The sequence below is a fragment of the Macaca mulatta genome, chromosome 19 (genome assembly GCF_049350105.2).
Source record: "Macaca mulatta isolate MMU2019108-1 chromosome 19, T2T-MMU8v2.0, whole genome shotgun sequence".
NCBI classification, from domain to species: domain Eukaryota; kingdom Metazoa; phylum Chordata; class Mammalia; order Primates; family Cercopithecidae; genus Macaca; species Macaca mulatta.
Genome location: NC_133424.1, coordinates 44,245,001 through 44,263,100, shown reverse-complemented (window position 1 = coordinate 44,263,100; position 18,100 = coordinate 44,245,001). Strand labels below are relative to the sequence as shown.

Sequence of the window (18,100 nt, the reverse complement as noted above, 5' to 3'; positions counted from 1 at the left end):
CGAAGAGAAAGCTTGAGGGGCTGGGCCTGCGGCGGGCTTTAGGGAGTGGTCCCTGGCTGTGGAGAGATCTGCTGATGAGTCCAGCCCCCGGCCGGGTCTCCTCGAGCTGCAAGTATGCTCCTGGGGTTTCGGAGAGGCCGCAGGAGCCAGTTCGTAAGTAGATGCTCGCCTGCCGCACGCGGAGCTCTATGGGGCCGGGGATTAGGGGTAAAGGGTTGCGGCGGGTTGGGGTTTGGCCTGAGATCCAGTCAAGGCGGCGGCACAAGAGAAAATGGTTTTCAGTTTAAGAAGCCTTGATTTTTCGTGTTCTAAACTTTTTTTTTTTTTTTTTCTTTTAAGAAACAGGGTCTCGCTCTGTCGCCCAGGCTGGAGTGCAGTTTTGCGATCATAGCTCACTGCATCCTCGAACTCCTGGGCTTAAGCGATCTTCCCACCTCAGCCTCCCGAGTAGCTGAGACTATAGGCGCGCGCCACCACTCCTGGCTAATTGTTCAATATTTTTGTGGAGACAGGGATCTTGCTATGTTCCCAGGGTGGTCTTGAACTCCTCAACCTCCCAAAGAGTTGGTATCACAGGCGTGAGCCACTATGCCCGGCTTTAACAATCTTCTGCCCCAGGGTCGGCCACAGTTGGACAGGAGCACCCTGCCTCACCTGTTGCATTTGTCCCCGTGCCCTGAGTTAACTCCTGGCCGACGTGCACCTGCTGCACTGCTGGATATAGTGATCCTTCATTCTTCCCTCCGCCACCCACCATGTACATCCCATCAGCAAGTCCCATCCGATCTACCCACGACATACACCTGCCAGCTGTTCCCATCTCCACCCACACCCCGGCCTCCAACATCTACCCGGACTGCTGCGGCAGATGCCCACTGGTTTCTCTGCTTCCACTCTCGCCCTTCCCCTAGGTCAATTCTCCACATAGCAGCCAAGGGGATTCTTGTATTTATTTATTATTTAATTCAGTTTTAGAGACAGGGTCTTGTCCTGATGCCCAGGCTGGAGTGCAGTGGCACGATCTTAGCTCACTGTGGCTTCAACCTCCTGGTCTCAAGTGGTCCTCCTGCCTCAGCCTCCTGAGTAGCTGGGACTACAGGTGTGTACCACCACACCTAGCTACTTTTTATTTATTTTATTTTTTGCCTCACGCGTTGCCAAGTCTCAATGCCTGGCTAATTTAAAAAATTATTTTGTAGAGGCCAGGCGAGGTGGCTTTTGCCTGTAATCCAGCACTTTGGGAGGCTGAGGCGGGCGGATCATTTGAGGTCAGGAGTTCAAGATCAGCCTGGCCAACATGGTGAAACCCCATCTCTACTAAAACTACAAAAATTAGCGGGCGTGGTGGTGGGCGCCTCTAATCCCAGCTACTCGGGAGGTTGAGGTGGGAGAATCGCTTAAACCCAAGAGGCAGAGGTTGCAGTGAGCCAAAATTGTGCCACTGCACTCCAGCCGGGGCAACAAAGTGAGACTCTGTCTCAAAAAAACATAAAATATATATATATTTTTTGTAGAGATGGAATCTGGCTATGCTGCTCGGGCTGGTCTTAAACCTTGGCTCAAGCAATCCTCTCACCTTTGCCTCCAGAGGGTTGAGATTACAGGCGTGAGCCACTGCACCTGGACTGAGTTTTTATTTAAAGCCCCAAACATTAATGAGTTCCTGCTGTGTGCTGATACCCACAACTGATTGACAGCTTATGGCCACAGGGTCTGTAGGACAGACAAGCCCCTAAATAATTCTGTACACAATGGTAAAACAAGAACTGCTGTTGACGTGTGTATCAGAAGGGCAGCAACGTCAGCCTGGAGAGTTGACCTGGGCTTGGCAGGGAGTAAGAAAAGAATTCTGGGTGCAGAAGACAGCAAATGCGAAGGCTTTTGCGGCCATCACGAAGGCTGCTGCCATCACGCTGTGTGGCCGGGGCTGCACACTTCAAGGAGCCGGTGGAAGCTCCGCCCCTTGTGAGTTGGGACGGGAGCCGCAAACCGCTGCTGCAGACCCAGGCCTCTTGCTCTACGGAGCAGGCACCACCCTCCTGGGCAGGGCTACAGCCACCCAAACTGCAGCTGTGGATCCGAGGCTCTCTGTGCTCTTACGGGAGCCGGGAACAGGCAGAATCTGCCCTTCTAGGTGCAGCTGCAGCCGCTCAGGCAGGAGCCGGGGACAAGCGCGAGCCCTGCCCCTTCCAAGTTGGCGGGGTGGGAGCTCCCAGGGTGTGGCTGCGGCTGCCCTCCCAGGCACAGGACTAGGGCATCTCTGCAGCCTGCACCATAGGGCACCCGGCAACACGCAACGGCTCTAATCTTGGAGGGCGGTTGGAGCCAAGCCCTGGGGCCAAGAATGGCAGCAGGAGGAAAGGGGCGGGGTCCCCAGTAAGGCCCCACCCTCAGGCCAGGGAGGGCCTGAAGGCTGGGGGCTGGGCCGGAAGTCCCTCTGACCAGAGTGGAAACTCGCGGAGCCTCTTCTGGGCCTGCCCATGGTCCAATCAGCACGCACTTCCTCCCCTCTGAGGTCCATAAAGACCCTGGGCTCAGCCAGAGTGGTGCAGGGAATGGCCAGAGGACGAGGAGGGTGGAGAGACGAGGGGACAGGATGACCAGCTGCAGAGAGGAGTACCCTCTCTGCTGATAGCTGGAGACGATGGGGTGGCTGGCTGCGGAGAGGAGTACCTTCTCCGCTGAGAGCTACAGAGACCACCTGCCAGCAGAGAGGAGCTACTCTCTGCTGAGAGCTTCAGAGACCTGCAGAGACATTGGAATGACTTGCCTGTGGAGAAGAGCCACCCTTTCCAGGGCCTCCTCTCTGCTGAGAGCTGAACACTTGAGCTCATGGGACAATCTGCCTCCAGAGAGGAGCTACCTACTCCTCTGAGCTCTTCTAACACGAAATAAAACTCTTCTTCACCCTTCACTTGTCTGAGTACCTCATTCTTCCTGGATGCAGGACAAGAACTCAGGCAAAGGCACTGTGGCCACACAGGTTCCAACCAGAAAAATCAACAGGCCAAAAATCCCATAACAGTTGGTAGGAACCAACCTATATCAGCTGATATGCCATGCTGGACATTTGCCTGCCATTGAGAGAGTGGTGCTGCCCGTGAGGGTTTTTATGCCTGGTAGAGACAGGATGGATGAGGGGACCATAGTTAGGAAATGACTGTGATGGTAGGAGACATGTTTTAGTGTGCAATGGGGGATTCACTCTTTCAAAAAAAAAATTAGCTAGGCATAGTGGCACATGCCTGTAGTCCTAGCTACTTGGGAGGCTGAGGCATGAGAATAGCTTGAACCTGGGAGGTGGAGGTTGCAGTGAGCCGAGATGGTGCCACTGCATTCCAGCCTGGGCAACAGACGAGACTCTGTCTACAAAACAAGCAAACAAACAAAAATCCTTTCTTGTCGTGCAGCAGATAATGGAAGGGGGCGGGGAGGAAACATAGAAACTGTGGAATCACTTGACAGATGCAGGGTGGCAGGCGCCGCTCAGAGAGGTAAACAGAGTGGGGATATTGCGTAGAGACTGCTTGGAGCTTCTGCTCCGGTGGGTGGCTGTGCAAGTTGGGGGTGGGGGCTGTAGGAGATGACTGGAAGGTCTGCCCATCCCTCACTCCTGAAAGAGGCCCCCACGCTGTGCCCCCCTTCCCAGCCTTGTGTCTCATGCTGACCACTACCTAACATTCCTGGGGCCACTGTCAGTGGGTGCTCCTCACCAGGCCCCAGTATCTCCTCCATCTGCTCTGAAAGCCCTTCCCATGGGAATTGCCCCCATCATCGGGGACAAGGAATTACAAAGGAGCATGAGGACTCTTGTCAGAATGACAGATATATTTATTGTCTTTTTTTCTTTTTCAGAAGTTGCCCTATTAATTATCTTTTTAAAATAAATATTTGTAGAGTTGCTCAGGCTGCAGTACAGTGACACGATCCTAGCTCACTGCAGCCTTGACCTCTTGGGCTCAAGTGATCCTGGAGTCTTAGCCTCTTGAGTACCTGGGATTGCAGGCATGCACCAGCATGCTCAGATAATTATTTGCTTTTAATTTTTGCTATGGATAAGGTTTTGCTATGTTGCCCAGGCTGATCTTGAACTCCTGGGCACAAGCAATCCTCCTGCCTCAGCCTCCCAGGATCAGTTTAGCCTAGGAGTTCAAGACCAACGTGGGCAACATAGTGAGGCCCCCATCTCTGCAGAAAATTTAAAAAATTAGCCAGTCAGGCTGGGTCCCCAGCCCCACCCTCGCAGAAGCCTCTGCATTCCAGCAAAACAGAGAACCGTGCGTGTGATTTCCAGAGCACTGCAACCAGTGTCTTGCTTCATTCCTTTGTTCATGCTATTCCCTCTTCCTAGAATGCTGTTCCATCACATTTCCAAATGTGGGACCAATGGGCATCTTTGAAAGCCCAGTCTAAATGCCTGCGTGATTTTCTCGAAGGAAGCATTTGAAGTTCCCAGGCTGGCCCCAGACCTGGAGGAATCTTCCCTCCCTGCCCACCCCAGCACTTTGTGCTAATTACTGGCTTCAAACAGAAGACAATAGTGTTTTTATCCCACATCTCATTGAGGAGTTTTTTGTTTTTGTTTTGTTTTTTTCATTTTTAGTGAGAGAGCCTTTCTCTCGGCTCATTCCATAATTCTATGTTCTGTAATAACTATTTGGGTGTTCTTCCTCTCTACTTACCACCTTGGGGATGAAGACAAGGTTTCTTCATTGCTGTCATGGTGTTCTGCCTCTAGTAGGTGTGAATGAATGGCTCGTGCCAAGAAAATGATTGGACTAGACCCAGAAACGTCTCAGAGACTCCCAGTTATGGTGACCTAAAGCGGGTTCTCTGACTTTCATTGTGTATAGGAGCTAGTTTTCATTATTCTCATCTTGGAGATAAGCTACCTAAAAGCTTATATTAAGCCCCTATGAGGTGTGAGGCAATGCGCTCAATGCTAGAGTTCCAGGATTGATAAAGATAAGAGAGTCAGCCAGGTACAGATCTCGCGCCTGTAATCCCAACACTTTGGGAGGCTGAGGTGGGAGGATCACTTGGAGCCAGAAGTTTGAGACCAGCCTAGGCAATGTAGTAAGATCCTGTCTCTACAAAAATACAAAAATTACCTAGGCATGGTGGTGAACATCTGTAGTCCCATCTACTCGTGTGGCTGAAGTGGGAGGATTGCTTGAGCCAGGAGTTTGAGGCTGCGGTGAGCCATGATCGTACCACTGCATTCCACTCTGGGCAACAGAGCAAGCCCCCATCTCAAAAACAAAACAAAGCAAAAAAAAGATAAGGAAGTCACTTGCTTCTCAGGAAGTCGCCCTGCTCTGCAGGGTGAGCCACTTGAGACATCACTGGGGGGAGTGCTGTGGGACACGTGGAAGGGCTAGAGGGTGACTCTTGGGGACAGCCAGGGAAGCTCTGAGGAGGGAAGGACAAGAGGGTCCCACAATGAGCACCTGTCATGATGCTCCTCGGCTGTGTGCACTTGTCTGGCCTAATGGGGACTGGGGATGGCAGGGGCAGAGTGGGCTTCTGATGGGTTTGGATCCATGGGTGGCCAGTGCAGGTGTCCCCTTGCAGGCCCAGGGGGAGTGGTGACAAGACTCAAGTGATCCAGTGACCCAACCCAGTGACTTCTGTTGGATTTCATTTGTGCAGAAACACATCATCCATGGCCTTTTACCTGCAGCCAGCATTGCTCCGAAGGCAGCAGTGCCACGTACACCTCCTCCCCGCAGCCCCAACCTGTCTCCAGAGAGACCAAGGTGAGTATCAAATGAGCAGGCACTGAGGTCACCCCTGTGCTCAGCCACCAAGTACTGGATCCTGGAACTGCTCAAACTGCCCAGAAAAGTACAAGTAGAGTAGTTAGAATCACGTCCTTCAAAATGTTTACCACAATTCCTAATGATGCATTTAATATGATGTCTCTGAGGATAATGGACTGACTTGAGGTCTGTCCCTTTCAGGTGCATGAACTTCTCACATTTCGTGATTGAAGGCGATGAGTATTTTTTAAAAAATATAAAGCATTAAAGCCCAAGTGTTCAGGTTAACAGGGAATTTTGAATTATACACAAAATTTTCTTTTCTTTTCTTTTCTTTTCTTTTTTTTTTTTTCCCTTCAAGATGGAGTCTTTCTCTGTTGCCCAGGCTGGAGTGCAATGGTGGATTTTTGGCTCACTGCAACCTCCACCTCCCAGGTTCAAGCAATCCTCCTGCCTTAGCCTCCAGAGTAGCTGGGATTACAGGCACATGCCACCACGCCCAGCTAATTTTTGTATTTTTAGTAGAGATGGGGCTTCACCATGTTGGCCAGACTGGTCTCAAACTCCTGACCTCTTAATCTGCCTAGCTTGGCCTCTGAAAGTGCTGGGATTACAGGCATCAACCACCATGCCCAGCCAATTTTCTTTTTTTTTTTAAATTAATTAATTAATTTTTTCAAGGCAGGATCTTGCTCTGTTGCCCAGGCTGGAGTGCAGTGGTGCAATCATGGCTCACTGTAGCCTCTGCCTCCCAGGCTCAGTCAGTCCTCCCATCTCAGCCTCCCGGGTAGTCGGGACTACAGGCATGTACCACCATGCTCAGCTAATTTTTCTATTTTTTTGTAGAGATAGGCTTTTGCCATGTTGCCCAGGCTGAACTCCTGGGCTCAAGCAATCCACCTGCCTCTGCCTCCCAAAGTGCTGGGATTACAGACATGAGCCACTATGCCTGACTAAAACAAAAAGTGTTTTTTTTTTTTTGAGACATGGTCTCATTCTGTTGCCCAGGCTGGAGTGCATTGGTGCAAATGTGGCTCACTGCAGCCTCAACCCCCTAGCATCAAGCGATCCTCCTGTCTCAGCCTCCTGACTAGCTGGGACTACAGGTGCATGCCACCATGACTGGCTAATTTTTTAAATTTTCTGCAGAGATGGGGGTCTCACTATGTTGCCCAAGTTGGTCTTGAACTCCTAGGCTAAACTGATCCTGGGAGGCTGAGGCAGGAGGATTGCTTGTGCCCAGGAGTTCAAGATCAGCCGGAGCAACATAGCAAAACCTTATCCATAGCAAAAATTAAAATAAATTATCTGAGCATGCTGGTGCATGCCTGCAATCCCAGGTACTCAGGAGGCTAAGGCTCGAGGATCACTTGAGCCCAAGAGGTCAAGGCTGCAGTGAGCTAGGATCGTGTCACTGCACTGCGGCCTGAGTAACAGTGAGGCTGTTGTGAGTGAGGCCCTGCCTCTACAAATATTTATTTTAAAAAGATAATTAATAGGGGAGCTTCTGAAAAAGAAAAAAAGACAATAAATATATCTGTCATTCTGACAAGAGTCCTCATGCTCCTTTGTAATTCCTTCCTCCTGCCCTTCTCTGCCACCTTTCATGCTCCTGTTCATCCCCAGGCAACCTCTCATCTCCTTTCTCGCACTATGGATTAGTTTGTATTTTCTAGAATTTTATATAAGTGGAATTACATAAAATACACTGCCTTCTTTCACTCAGCATGATTATTCTGATTCACGCATGTTCTGAAAGTCAATAATTCATCCTTTTCCTTACTGAGGAGTATTTCATTATATGAATATGCCACAGTTTGTTTATCCGTTCACCTGTTGATGGATATTTGGTTTGTTTCTGAGTTTTGGTTACTAGAATAAGGCTGCTGTAAACATTTACACACTAGCTGGGTGTGGTGGCTCACACCTATATTCCCAGCAATTTGGGAGGCTAAGGCGGGCAGATCACCTGAGCTCAGGAGTTTGAGACCAGCCTGGTCAACATGGTGAAGACCCATCTCCACTTAAAATACAAAAATTAGCTGGGTGTGGTGGTGCACTCCTGTAGTCCCAGCTACTGGGGAGGCTGAGGCACAAGAATCGCCTGAACCCAGAGGCAGAGGTTGCAGTGAGCCAAGATCACACCACTGCACTCCAGCCTGGGCAACAAAGCGAGACTCATATCTCAAAAAAAAAAAAAAATGTATACACAAATGTTTGGATATATACTTTCATTTCTCTTCGGTAAATATCTATAGCTGGGCCTTATACTAGGTGGGTATTTAATTTATTAAGAAACTGTCAAACTGTTTTCCAAGGTCATTGTCCCATTTATGTTCCCACCAACAGTATATGAGTCCAGTTGCTTCATATTCTCACCAACACTTGGTTTGGTCAGAGTGTGTGTGTGTGTGTGTGTGTGTGTGTATGTGTTTGCATGTGTGTGAGTGCGTATGTGTATATGTGTGTGCGTGTGGTCTTTTATAACTTGGACAGTCAGTGGTTTTCATCCACATTGACTGTAGGTTTTTGAAAGTGGTGACAGGTGCATAGGTAACCAATGTATAGAGCTGGTTTGATCAATCTTCATCTCCTTACGCTTTCTGGACAGTGGTACACAGATACGGTGGGGATATTCCTTACTCCTTTGTCTGAGACAGCTTTGCTGAGCCCAGCATCAATGCACACATCTGGAGTTTCTAGCTCTTTCATGAGAAATGTCTAGATCTCTTTGTGTATGCCAGGGGCAGTGTCTTAAAGCACACTCCATGGATGTGCTTGTGAGTGTTGACAGTGTACTTTCGGTCACAACCTTGTTGATGACAGAACAATCCTTCTTGTTGCTCTCCTTTGTGGAAGCCATTCTCATAGACCCAGTTTAGAATAAAAAAGAACAAGGGATTGCCGTGGTCGGTTTTTAAACATTTGGACATTTAATGAGTGTGTCCTAGTATTTCACTGTGTTTTTTTTGTTTTTTGTTTTTTTGTTTTTGAGACGGAGTCTGTTATTTTTGAGACAGAGTCTCACTCTGTCACCCAGGCTGGAGTGCAGTGGAATGTTCTCAGCTCACTGCAACCTCCGCCTCCCAGATTCAAGCGATTCTCTTCTCGTGCCTCAGCCTCCTGAGTAGCTGGGATTACAGGCACACACCACCACACCCGGCTAATTTTTGTATTTTTAGTACAGATGGGGTTTCGCCACATTGGCCAGGCTGATCTCAAACTCCTGACCTCAAGTGATCCACCCGCCTTGGCCTCCCAAAGTGCTGGGATTACAGGCGTGAGCTGCCGCGCCTGGCCTTATTTTGCATTTCTCTAATGGCTAATGGTATTGAGCATTTTTTTCATGTGCTTATTTGTTGTCTTTATATCTTTTTTAGTGAAGCATCTGTTCACATCTTTTGCACATTTACAAAAATTGGGCATTCCTTGTTAGTCACAAGTCCTGTTGCAGATCTAAGAACCATCTTGGGAAGGCCGTTGGACTCAGGAACATGTTCAGTTGGAGGCAATGACATTTTTCATCCAGGAGATCTAAGCAGAGACCTGGGTGAAGATTGTGGGCTTCCTGGAGACATCCCAGCCCCGGCTTGTTTTCCATTATTGCATTCTGAGGGTTCATTATATAGTAACACAAGTCTTTTATCAAATGTGTGATTTGCAAGTCTTTTCTCTCTATCTGTGGCTTGTCTTTTCATTCTCTTAAACATTGCCTTTCAAAGAGCAGAAGTTATTAATTTTTATGAAGTCCAGCTTACAGTTTTTTCTTTTATGGATCATGCTTTCAGTGTCTTATATTGAAGAAATATTTACCTAACCCAAGGTCACAAAGGTTTTCTCTTATATTTTCTTCTAGAAGTGTTATGGTTTTATGCTTTACAGTTAGGTCTGTAATCCATTTAGAGTTAATTTTTGTAAATGGTGTGTATTAGTCCGTTCTCACACTGCTCTAAAGATACTACCCGAGATGGGGTAATTTATAAGTGAAGGAGATTTAATTGACTCACAGTTCTGCATGGCTGGGGAGTCCTCAGGAAATTTACAATCATGGCGAAAAGGGAGGTAGGCACGTCTTACATGGCGGCAGGTGAGAGACAGTGAGCATGTGAGAGCTCAGAAGAAACTACCATTTGTAAAACCATCGGCTTTTGTGAGAGTTCACTCACTATCACGAGAACAGGATGGGGGAAACTGCCCCCATAATCCAATCACTTTCCTTCTTAAACATGTGGGAATTACAATTTGAGAGGAGATTTGGGTAAGGGCACAGAGCGAAACCATAGATCCATGAATTTTTTTTTTTTTTTTTTGCATATGGAGATTTGATTTTTCCAGCACTGTTTGATGATGAGGCTATTATTTATTGCTGTGTAACAATTACACCAAAATGTAGTAATTTAAAACAAAACAGCAGCCGGGCGTGGTGGCTCACGCCTGTAATCCCAACACTTTGGGAGCCTGAGGCAGGAGGATTACTTGAGCCCAGGAGTTCCAGACCAGCCTGGAGAACATAGCGAGACCCCATCTCTACAAAAAATATAAAAATTAGCCAGGTGTGGTGGCGTGTGCCTATAGTCCCAGTTATTCGAGAGACTGAGGTGGGAGGATCACTTGAGCCCAGGAGGTTGAGGCTATACTGAGCTGTGACTGCGCCACTGCACTCCAGCCTGGGCAACAGTGATATCGTCTCAAAAACCCCAAAACCAAAATATAAAGAACAGTGGTTTTTATCCCACATCTGATTGATGCTCTTAAAAATTTTTTTTTCCATCTCCATTTCATTTTGGTTATTTTTGGTTGTTTTTGCCTTTAATTTTACTGATCTTCTGCAATATATAATCTGTTAATCCCATCCAGTATACTTTCTATCTCTGATGTTGTCATTTTGATCTCATGAAGTTTGGTTCTTTTTATAATTGTCCATGTCTCTACTTGGCTTTTTGATTATATGAAATACAGCTGTTATAACGATCTGAATGTGCTTTGCTGCCAGTTCTAACATATGTGTTCAATTCTTAGTGGGTTTCCGTTGACGGCTGTCTTCCTTACAGGTCATGGTTTCCTGTCTCTTTGCATGCCTGCTTATCTAAGTGGATAGAAGATCTTGTGAATTTTACCTTGAGTGCTGGATCATTTTGTATTCCTTAAAACATCTTGACCTTTGTTTGGGGATGCAGTTCAATTTCTTGGAAACAGATCTTTTGGGTCTTTTTTTTTTTTTTTTTTTCTGAGACAGAGTCTTGCTCTGTCGCCAGGCTGGAGTATGGTGGTGCGATCTCGGCTCACTGAAACCTCCACCTCCTGGATTCAAGCAGTTCTCCTGCCTTAGCCTCCTGAGTAGCTGGGACTATAGGCCCCCGCCACCATGCCCAGCTAATTTTTGTATTTTTAGTAGAAACAGGGTTTCACCATGTTGGCCAGGATGGTCTTGATCTCTTGACCTTGTGATCCGCCTGCCTCAGCCTCTCAAAGTGCTGCGATTACAGACGTGAGCCACCACACCTGGCCGGGTCTTTCTTATATGATTTGTTAGGTGGGACATGGAGCAGTGCTCAGCCAGGGCTAATTATTCCCCAGTACCGCGGCCAGACCTTTCTGAGTGCCGCACCCAGCGTCTTGTGAATGATGGGTTTCTCTAGTCCGCCTGGTGGAAGCAGCTGCCATCCTGGGCTGTGTATAAGCACCTGGCTCTGCTCCTCTGATCCTTGTGAGTGGTTCTTCCTCCACGGTCGGGTAATTTCCTCACACTTGTGTGCTGCACCATATCCCGCTGAAACTGGGGGACCTTCTGCAGATCTCCTCGTTCTCTCTGTGCGCTTCTCTCCTGTCCAGCACTCTATCCTACACACTCTCTCAGCTCCATCTCTACAATTCGAGGAGTCTGCCTGGCTCCATGCATTCCTCCTCCCTGTGCTGTGACCTGGACATTTTCCTAGGCAGCAAGCTGGGACAGTGGTCTTTTGTTTTGTTTTACTTTTTTTTTTTTTTTTTGAGATGGAGTCTCACTCTGTTGCCCAGGCTGGAGTGCAGTGGTACAATCTCAGCTCACAGCAACCTCCACCTCCCGGGTTCAACTGATTCTCCTGCCTCAGCCTCCTGAGTAGCTGGGATTACAGGTGTGTGTGCCATCACACCTGGCAATTTTTTTGTATTTTTAGTAGAGATGAGGTTTCACCGTGTTAGCCAGGCTGGTCTTGATCTCCTGACCTCATGATCCACCCACCTCAGCCTCCCAAAGTGCTGGGACTATAGGCATAAGCCACTGCGCCTGGCCTTGTTTTACTTTTTTGGGCAGGAGGGTAAATCTGTTTACTCTAACTTTCCTATAATATATTCCTGAGTAATTTGTATTTTTAAAGTCAGTCCCCTTCTAAATCTTTTAGTCTTTCTATATCTCATTTTCTTTTTCCATTCTGATCTTCCATTCTAATAAGAAAACTACTTGAATGTAGGCTTTTGTGTCTCTCTGGATTACAGGCCCTGTTCTACCTCCTATCGGCTAGGAAATCTTTTTTTTTTTTTTTTTTTTTTTTGAGACAGAGTCTCGCTGTGTTGCCCAGGTTGGAGTGCAATGGTGTGATCTTGGCTCACTGCAACCTCCGCTTCCCGGGTTCAAGTGATTCTCCTGCCTCAGCCTCCCAAGTAGCTGGGATTACAGGCGCCCACCACTACACCTGACTAATATTTTTGGTATTTTTAGTAGAGATGGGGTTTCACCATGTTATTCAGGCTGGTCTCAAACTCCTGACCTCAGGTGATCCACCCGCCTCAGCCTCCCAAAGTGCTGGGATTATAGGCGTGAGCCACCGTACCCGGCCTTGGCTAGGAAATATTTATAAGTTATTTAATTTCTATGGAAAATGGGATGACAATATTATGTAGTCATACAGTTGTGTGAGAATCAAATGAGATTGTCTGATGGCCCGCGGTAGATGACGGGAGCAGAGCAAATGCTAAGTTGACACCGTCCAGCAGAAGGTAAGCCTCGATCAGTTCGTGTATCTTGTTCAGCCTTCACCTGGAATGTTCATGTCTCACCGTCTCCACGGGATGTTTTTGTCCGCAGATCTGCTCTGGCAGCAGCCATTCTGGCGACAACATTGACTGGGCGGACGGTTGCCATTCCTCAGCCTCGCCGGAGATCCCGGTCTGAGAGTGACGTGAGCAGTGTTGAACAAGACAGCTTCATCGAGCCCTATGCCACTACCTCAGAGCTGAGGCTTCGGTGGGTACCAGATCGCCGCCTCTGCTTCCTCTCTGGGTGGAAGAGGGGCAGCTCAGCCTGGTCTCTACGTGTGTGTGTGCATGAGTACGTGTGTGTGCATGTGTACCTGTGTGTGCATGTGTACCTGTGTGTGCATGTGTACCTGTGTGTGCATGTGTACCTGTGTGGGTGCGCGGGTGCTCCTGCACATATTTATGACTAGAGGCTTAGTCGCTGGGTTTTCATCACCAGTGTCAAATGGACACTGTCCAGCGACTGTCCAGCGACCTAATTGCTCTGGGATCTGGATTTCCTCCATAGTGGATCTTGTTAGATTTTGACTTGTATGGGTCCTGGCCATTTTCACAGTGGCACAGAGCTAATGAATTCAGTGCTGCTTCCAGCCCTTAGTAAGTTTCTTTGTGCGGCAACCTGAACAGTGAGAGTGGTCCCTCCTCACCTCTCACGTGTGTCTCTGGACAGTCACACTAATTTGACCTTCCTGGCAGCTGCAGTTTAGCCTTTTTTCTTCATCATCTTTCCCTTTATTGCTTCTCCTGGGTTTGAGCTGACACAGGGCTAGGGGGTCAGGAAGGTCTCCTCCTGAGGAGGAAAGGGTTGAGAGGAGAGCTTAGGACATACAGGAATCATCTAGGAACAGCTCAAGGGCTGGGGATGATCTTTGTGGGGCTGGGATGAGCTTTCCAGACACAGACGAGGGAATGTGACACAGGCGGCAGTGTAAGGAGGATGTTTGGGATGTGAGACGGGCCTGGAGGACTGGGCAGGGTTCAGGCTGGGGATGCCTTTAGTGTCCTGTTTAGAGGGTTGGTGTCTGCCCTAGGAATGGTGGGAAGACACTGGAGGTCTCTAAGGGCGCATGGGGCAGGGATGAGAGTAGGGATCCATGATCACATTTGCCCTTTTTTTTTTTTTGAGACAGAGTTTCACTCTTACTGCCCAGGCTGGAATGCAATGGCGCGATCTCGGCTCACTGCAACCTCCGCCTCTCAGGTTCAAGCGATTTTCCTGCCTCTGCCTCCTGAGTAGCTGGAATTACAGGCATGCACCACCACACCCAGCTAATTTTTGTATTTTTAGTAGAGATGGGGTTTCTCCACATTGGTCAGGCTGGTCTCGAACTCCCGCCTTCAAGTGATCTGCCCACCTTGGCCTCCCAAAGCACTGGGATTACAGATGTGAGCCACCGCGCCTGGCCACATTTCCCTTTTTAATTGTCATGTATATTCAACTTTGTGTCAGGTTGGCTCTTTTTTTGAGACAGAGTCTCACTCTGTTGCCCAGGGTGGAGTGCAGTGTCCTGATCTCGGCTCACTGCAACTTTTGCCTACTGGGTTCAAGCGATTCTCCTGCCTCAGCTGGGACTACAGGTGCACGCCACCACACCTGGCTAATTTTTGTATTTTTAGTAGAGATGGGGTTTCGCCATGTTGGCCAGGCTGGTCTTGAACTCCTGACCTCAAGCAATCTGCCCACTTTGGCCTCCCAAAGTGCTGGGATTACAGGTGTGAGCCACTGTGCCCAGCCCAGGCTAATTTTTACTTTTTTTTGTAGAGACAAGGTTTCCTGATGTTGCCAGGCTGGTCTTCAACTTCTGGCTTCAAGAAATCCTCTCTCCTTAGCCTCTCAAAGTGCTGGGATTATAGGTGTGAACCACGCTCATGCACGCACGTACGCTCAATTTCAAGAACTGTTTCCGATTAAATCTGCAATCCTCCCCATCTCTGACTTTTCCATCAATGTAGGTAAATGTACCCTTGCCAAACCCCAAAAACAAGAGACCAAAAAGCAACCCAGTCAGAGCCCAGCAATTGTATTTTAACCACGAACATCCCAACAGCTACCCCTCAATTGATGCAATAAAAAGCCATTGTGTCCGACCCTGTCATATTTTAAAATGTATAGATAAAGTAGCAAGAACAGTATAGGACTAGTTGAGTGATACAGAGGTACCCAGGAATGCCCTGAGGTGAACCTAGTGTTTCTACAAGCATACTGAATCTTTAATAGTCTGTCCCACAGCTCAAAGGGGAAGGAAAGGATTCGGTGCTACATTGATTAGCAATATTAGAAATCAGCTTTGAGCCTTGCCTAAGTCATACACCAAAATAAATTCCTAATGAATGAAGGATTATACTATATAGACACACAAATAAGACTTTAGAATAAGTCTTTAATAAGACTTTAGAATTAGAATTTAGAAGGTAAAAAAAACCTTTTTAATCACTTCTATGTTTAAGAAATTTATAAAACCAAAATAATATTAATAGAACAGAAAAAACATTTATAGTAAAAGCAAAGTCAGGATTTTAATTTTAGTACATTAATTTTAGTAATTTCAAATTGGAATGGAAGCCAAGTGTGGTGGTTTACACCTGTAATCCCAGCACTTTGAGAGGCTGAGGTGGGAGGACTGCTTAAGATCAGGAGTTCGAGACCAGCCTGGGCAATAAAGTGAGACACCCATCTCTACAAAAAATACAAAAATCATCCTGGCATGGTGTTGCTTACCTGTAGTCCCAGCTACTTGGGAGGCTGAGGCAGGAGGATCACTTGAGCCCAGGAGGTCAAAGTTGCAGTGAGCTATGATCTTGTCATTTCACTCCAGCCTGGATGGCAGAGTGAGACCCTGTCTCAAAAACACACACACACACACACACACACACACAAAATGAAAAAAACAAATTGGAATGGACATACCAGAAGTAAAATAGACAAAGGACCTGAACACAAGCATATGGAAAAACGTTCAGTCTCAGTAACAAATGCAAATTTAGACAGTGGGTTTTAAGTTGTTTTGGCAAGTTTCATAAAATTATTACCAGTGTATTTGTAGCTTGGAGAAATGATTTTGTGCCGTATGTATATAGACACAAAATGTTCACACCATTTGACTCAAGAATTTACTGTATGGGCTGGGCATGGTGGCTCAAGCCTGTAATCCCGGCACTTTTTGAGGCCGAGGCAGGCGGATCACTTGAGGTCGGGAGTTCAAGACCAGTCTGGCCAATGTGGTGAAACCCCATCTCTACTAAAGATACAAAAATTAGCAAGGCATGGTGGCAGGTGCCTGTAGACCCAGCTACTTGGGAGGCTGAGGCAGGAGAATCACTTGAACCTGGGAGGCAGAGGTGGCAGTGCACTGAGATCGCACCACCACACTCCAGCCTAGGTGACACAGCGAGACTTCATCTCAAAAAAAGAAAAAAAAAAAGAATTTACTCTATGGCGGTTTGTTTTATAGGAGTAATCCTAAATACAGTAGAGGTTATCTGCACACGGATGTTTATTACAGGGTTATCTACAGCAATGGAAAGTGAAGGCAAAAAACCCACCTAAGCAAGGAAAATGGATGGTTAAGCTGGCATATCTACTGGATTCTTACCTTTTAAAATGTTGACTTAAAAACTTATTAATAGGTTGGGGACAGTGGATCATACCTGTAATCCCAACACTTTGGGAGGTTGAGGTAGGTGGATCGCTTCAGCTCTGGAGTCTGAGACTAGTCTGGGCAACATGGCCAAACCCCTTCTCTACTAAAAATACAAACAAACAAACAAGCAAAAAATTAGCTGAGTATGGTGGAGTACATCTGTAGTCCCAGCTACTCGGGAGGCTGAGGTGGGAGGATCACTTGAGCTGGGGAGGTGGATGCTGCAGTGAGCCGAGATTGTACCTCTGCATTCCAGCCTGTGTGGCAGAATGATACCCTGTCTCAATTAAAAACAACAACAACAAAAACTTATTAATTAGCAGGCCGGCGCCAGGCACAGTGGCTCATGCCTGTAATCCCAGCACTTTGGGAGGCCGAGGTGGGCGGATCATTTGAGGTCAGGAGTTCGAGACCATCCCGGCCAAGATGGTGAAACCCCATCTCTACTAAAAATAGAAAAATTAGCCATGCGTGGTGGCAAGTGCCTGTAATCCCAGCTACTCAGGAGGCTGAGGCAGGAGAATCGCTTGAACCCGGGAGGCTGAAGTTGGAGTAAGCCAAATATTGCGCTACTGGACTCCATCCTGGGTGACAGAGTGAGACTCCATCTCAAAATAATAACAACAACAACAACAACAACAACAGGCTGGGCTCAGTGGCTCATGCCTGTAGTCCTAGCACTTTAGAAGGTTGAGGTGGGCAGATCCTTTGAGCCAAGGAGTTCGAGACCAGCCTGGACAACATAGTGAAACCCTGTCTCTACAAAAAATACAAAAATTAGCTGGGCATGGTTAGTCCCAGCTTTTGGGAGGCTGAGGTTGGAGGATCACCTGAGTCCAGGGAGGTTGAGGCTGCAGTGAACCATGTTTGTACCACTGCACTCCAGCCTGGGAGACAGAGTGAGACCCTATCTCAAAAAACAGACGAACAGACAAATAAAAACAAAACAAAACAAAAAAAACCCTTATTCATAACAAGGCGAATTGTATATGTATGCAGTAACTCTAAAAACAGAAATTAGAAGGATATGCTGAGTGTACAAAGAGATGGAACGGTAGAAAATTTAATCTTTTAGCTTCTGTGTACTTTGTACTATCACACATTTATGGTAAGGACTTGGAGGCAGTACATTTAATACATGATATGTATCAATGTCAAGTGTTAAATGACTTTTTGTTTGTTTTCCTCATGAATGTTCTAATACAGACCAAATTGGCAGAGTGAGATGGGAAGGAGATCTTCTTTGCCATCCTTTGAAACACTGGGCTGTGAGGAAGAAGAGGACATTGAAACTCAGCTGTCATCCAGCTGCAAGGAACTGGGGGATGTCAGTGCCCAGGAGGACAAAGGAGGCCATGGTGATGACCTGTACGCTGTGCCACACAGAAATCAGGTGTTTTCTATGTTCCCAATTTTCTTCTTGACATTCACCCTGACATTAACTTTTGGTAAATTAGTGCATTGCTAAGGATTTCTTCTATTCTGCATTTGATAGCATTTGCTTTGGGGCTTATTTTTTAAACGTGTCCAGCCTCATTTCTATTTGGTTAGATTAAAACATAAACTTCTTTCCTTTATCTTGCAAAAACAAAGATGAACATCTTCATATTCTTAATGTGGACTTCCATTCAAAGCTTAGCAATCATTCTTTTTTTTTGACCTTGGAAGCTAAATTTCCTA

The 18,100-nt window shown here is 47.1% G+C and overlaps 1 protein-coding gene across 4 annotated transcripts in view; it reads left to right on the top strand.

Moving 5' to 3' along the window:
* Positions 1 to 14: 14 nt before the first annotated feature.
* CEP89 (centrosomal protein 89) overlaps positions 15 to 18,100 on the top strand; it is a 97,675-nt gene continuing 79,589 nt past the window's right edge. For all 4 annotated transcript variants that reach the window (XR_013410416.1, XR_013410417.1, XR_013410415.1 and 1 more), the window contains exons 1-4: positions 15 to 153; positions 5,653 to 5,759; positions 12,829 to 12,987; positions 17,627 to 17,813. Coding sequence is in view for 1 of the 4 variants with exons in the window: in XM_077982058.1 (XP_077838184.1) it covers positions 115 to 153; positions 5,653 to 5,759; positions 12,829 to 12,987; positions 17,627 to 17,813 (492 nt within the window). In the remaining 3 variants the exon portion in view is untranslated. The remainder of the gene's footprint in view (positions 154 to 5,652; positions 5,760 to 12,828; positions 12,988 to 17,626; positions 17,814 to 18,100) is intronic.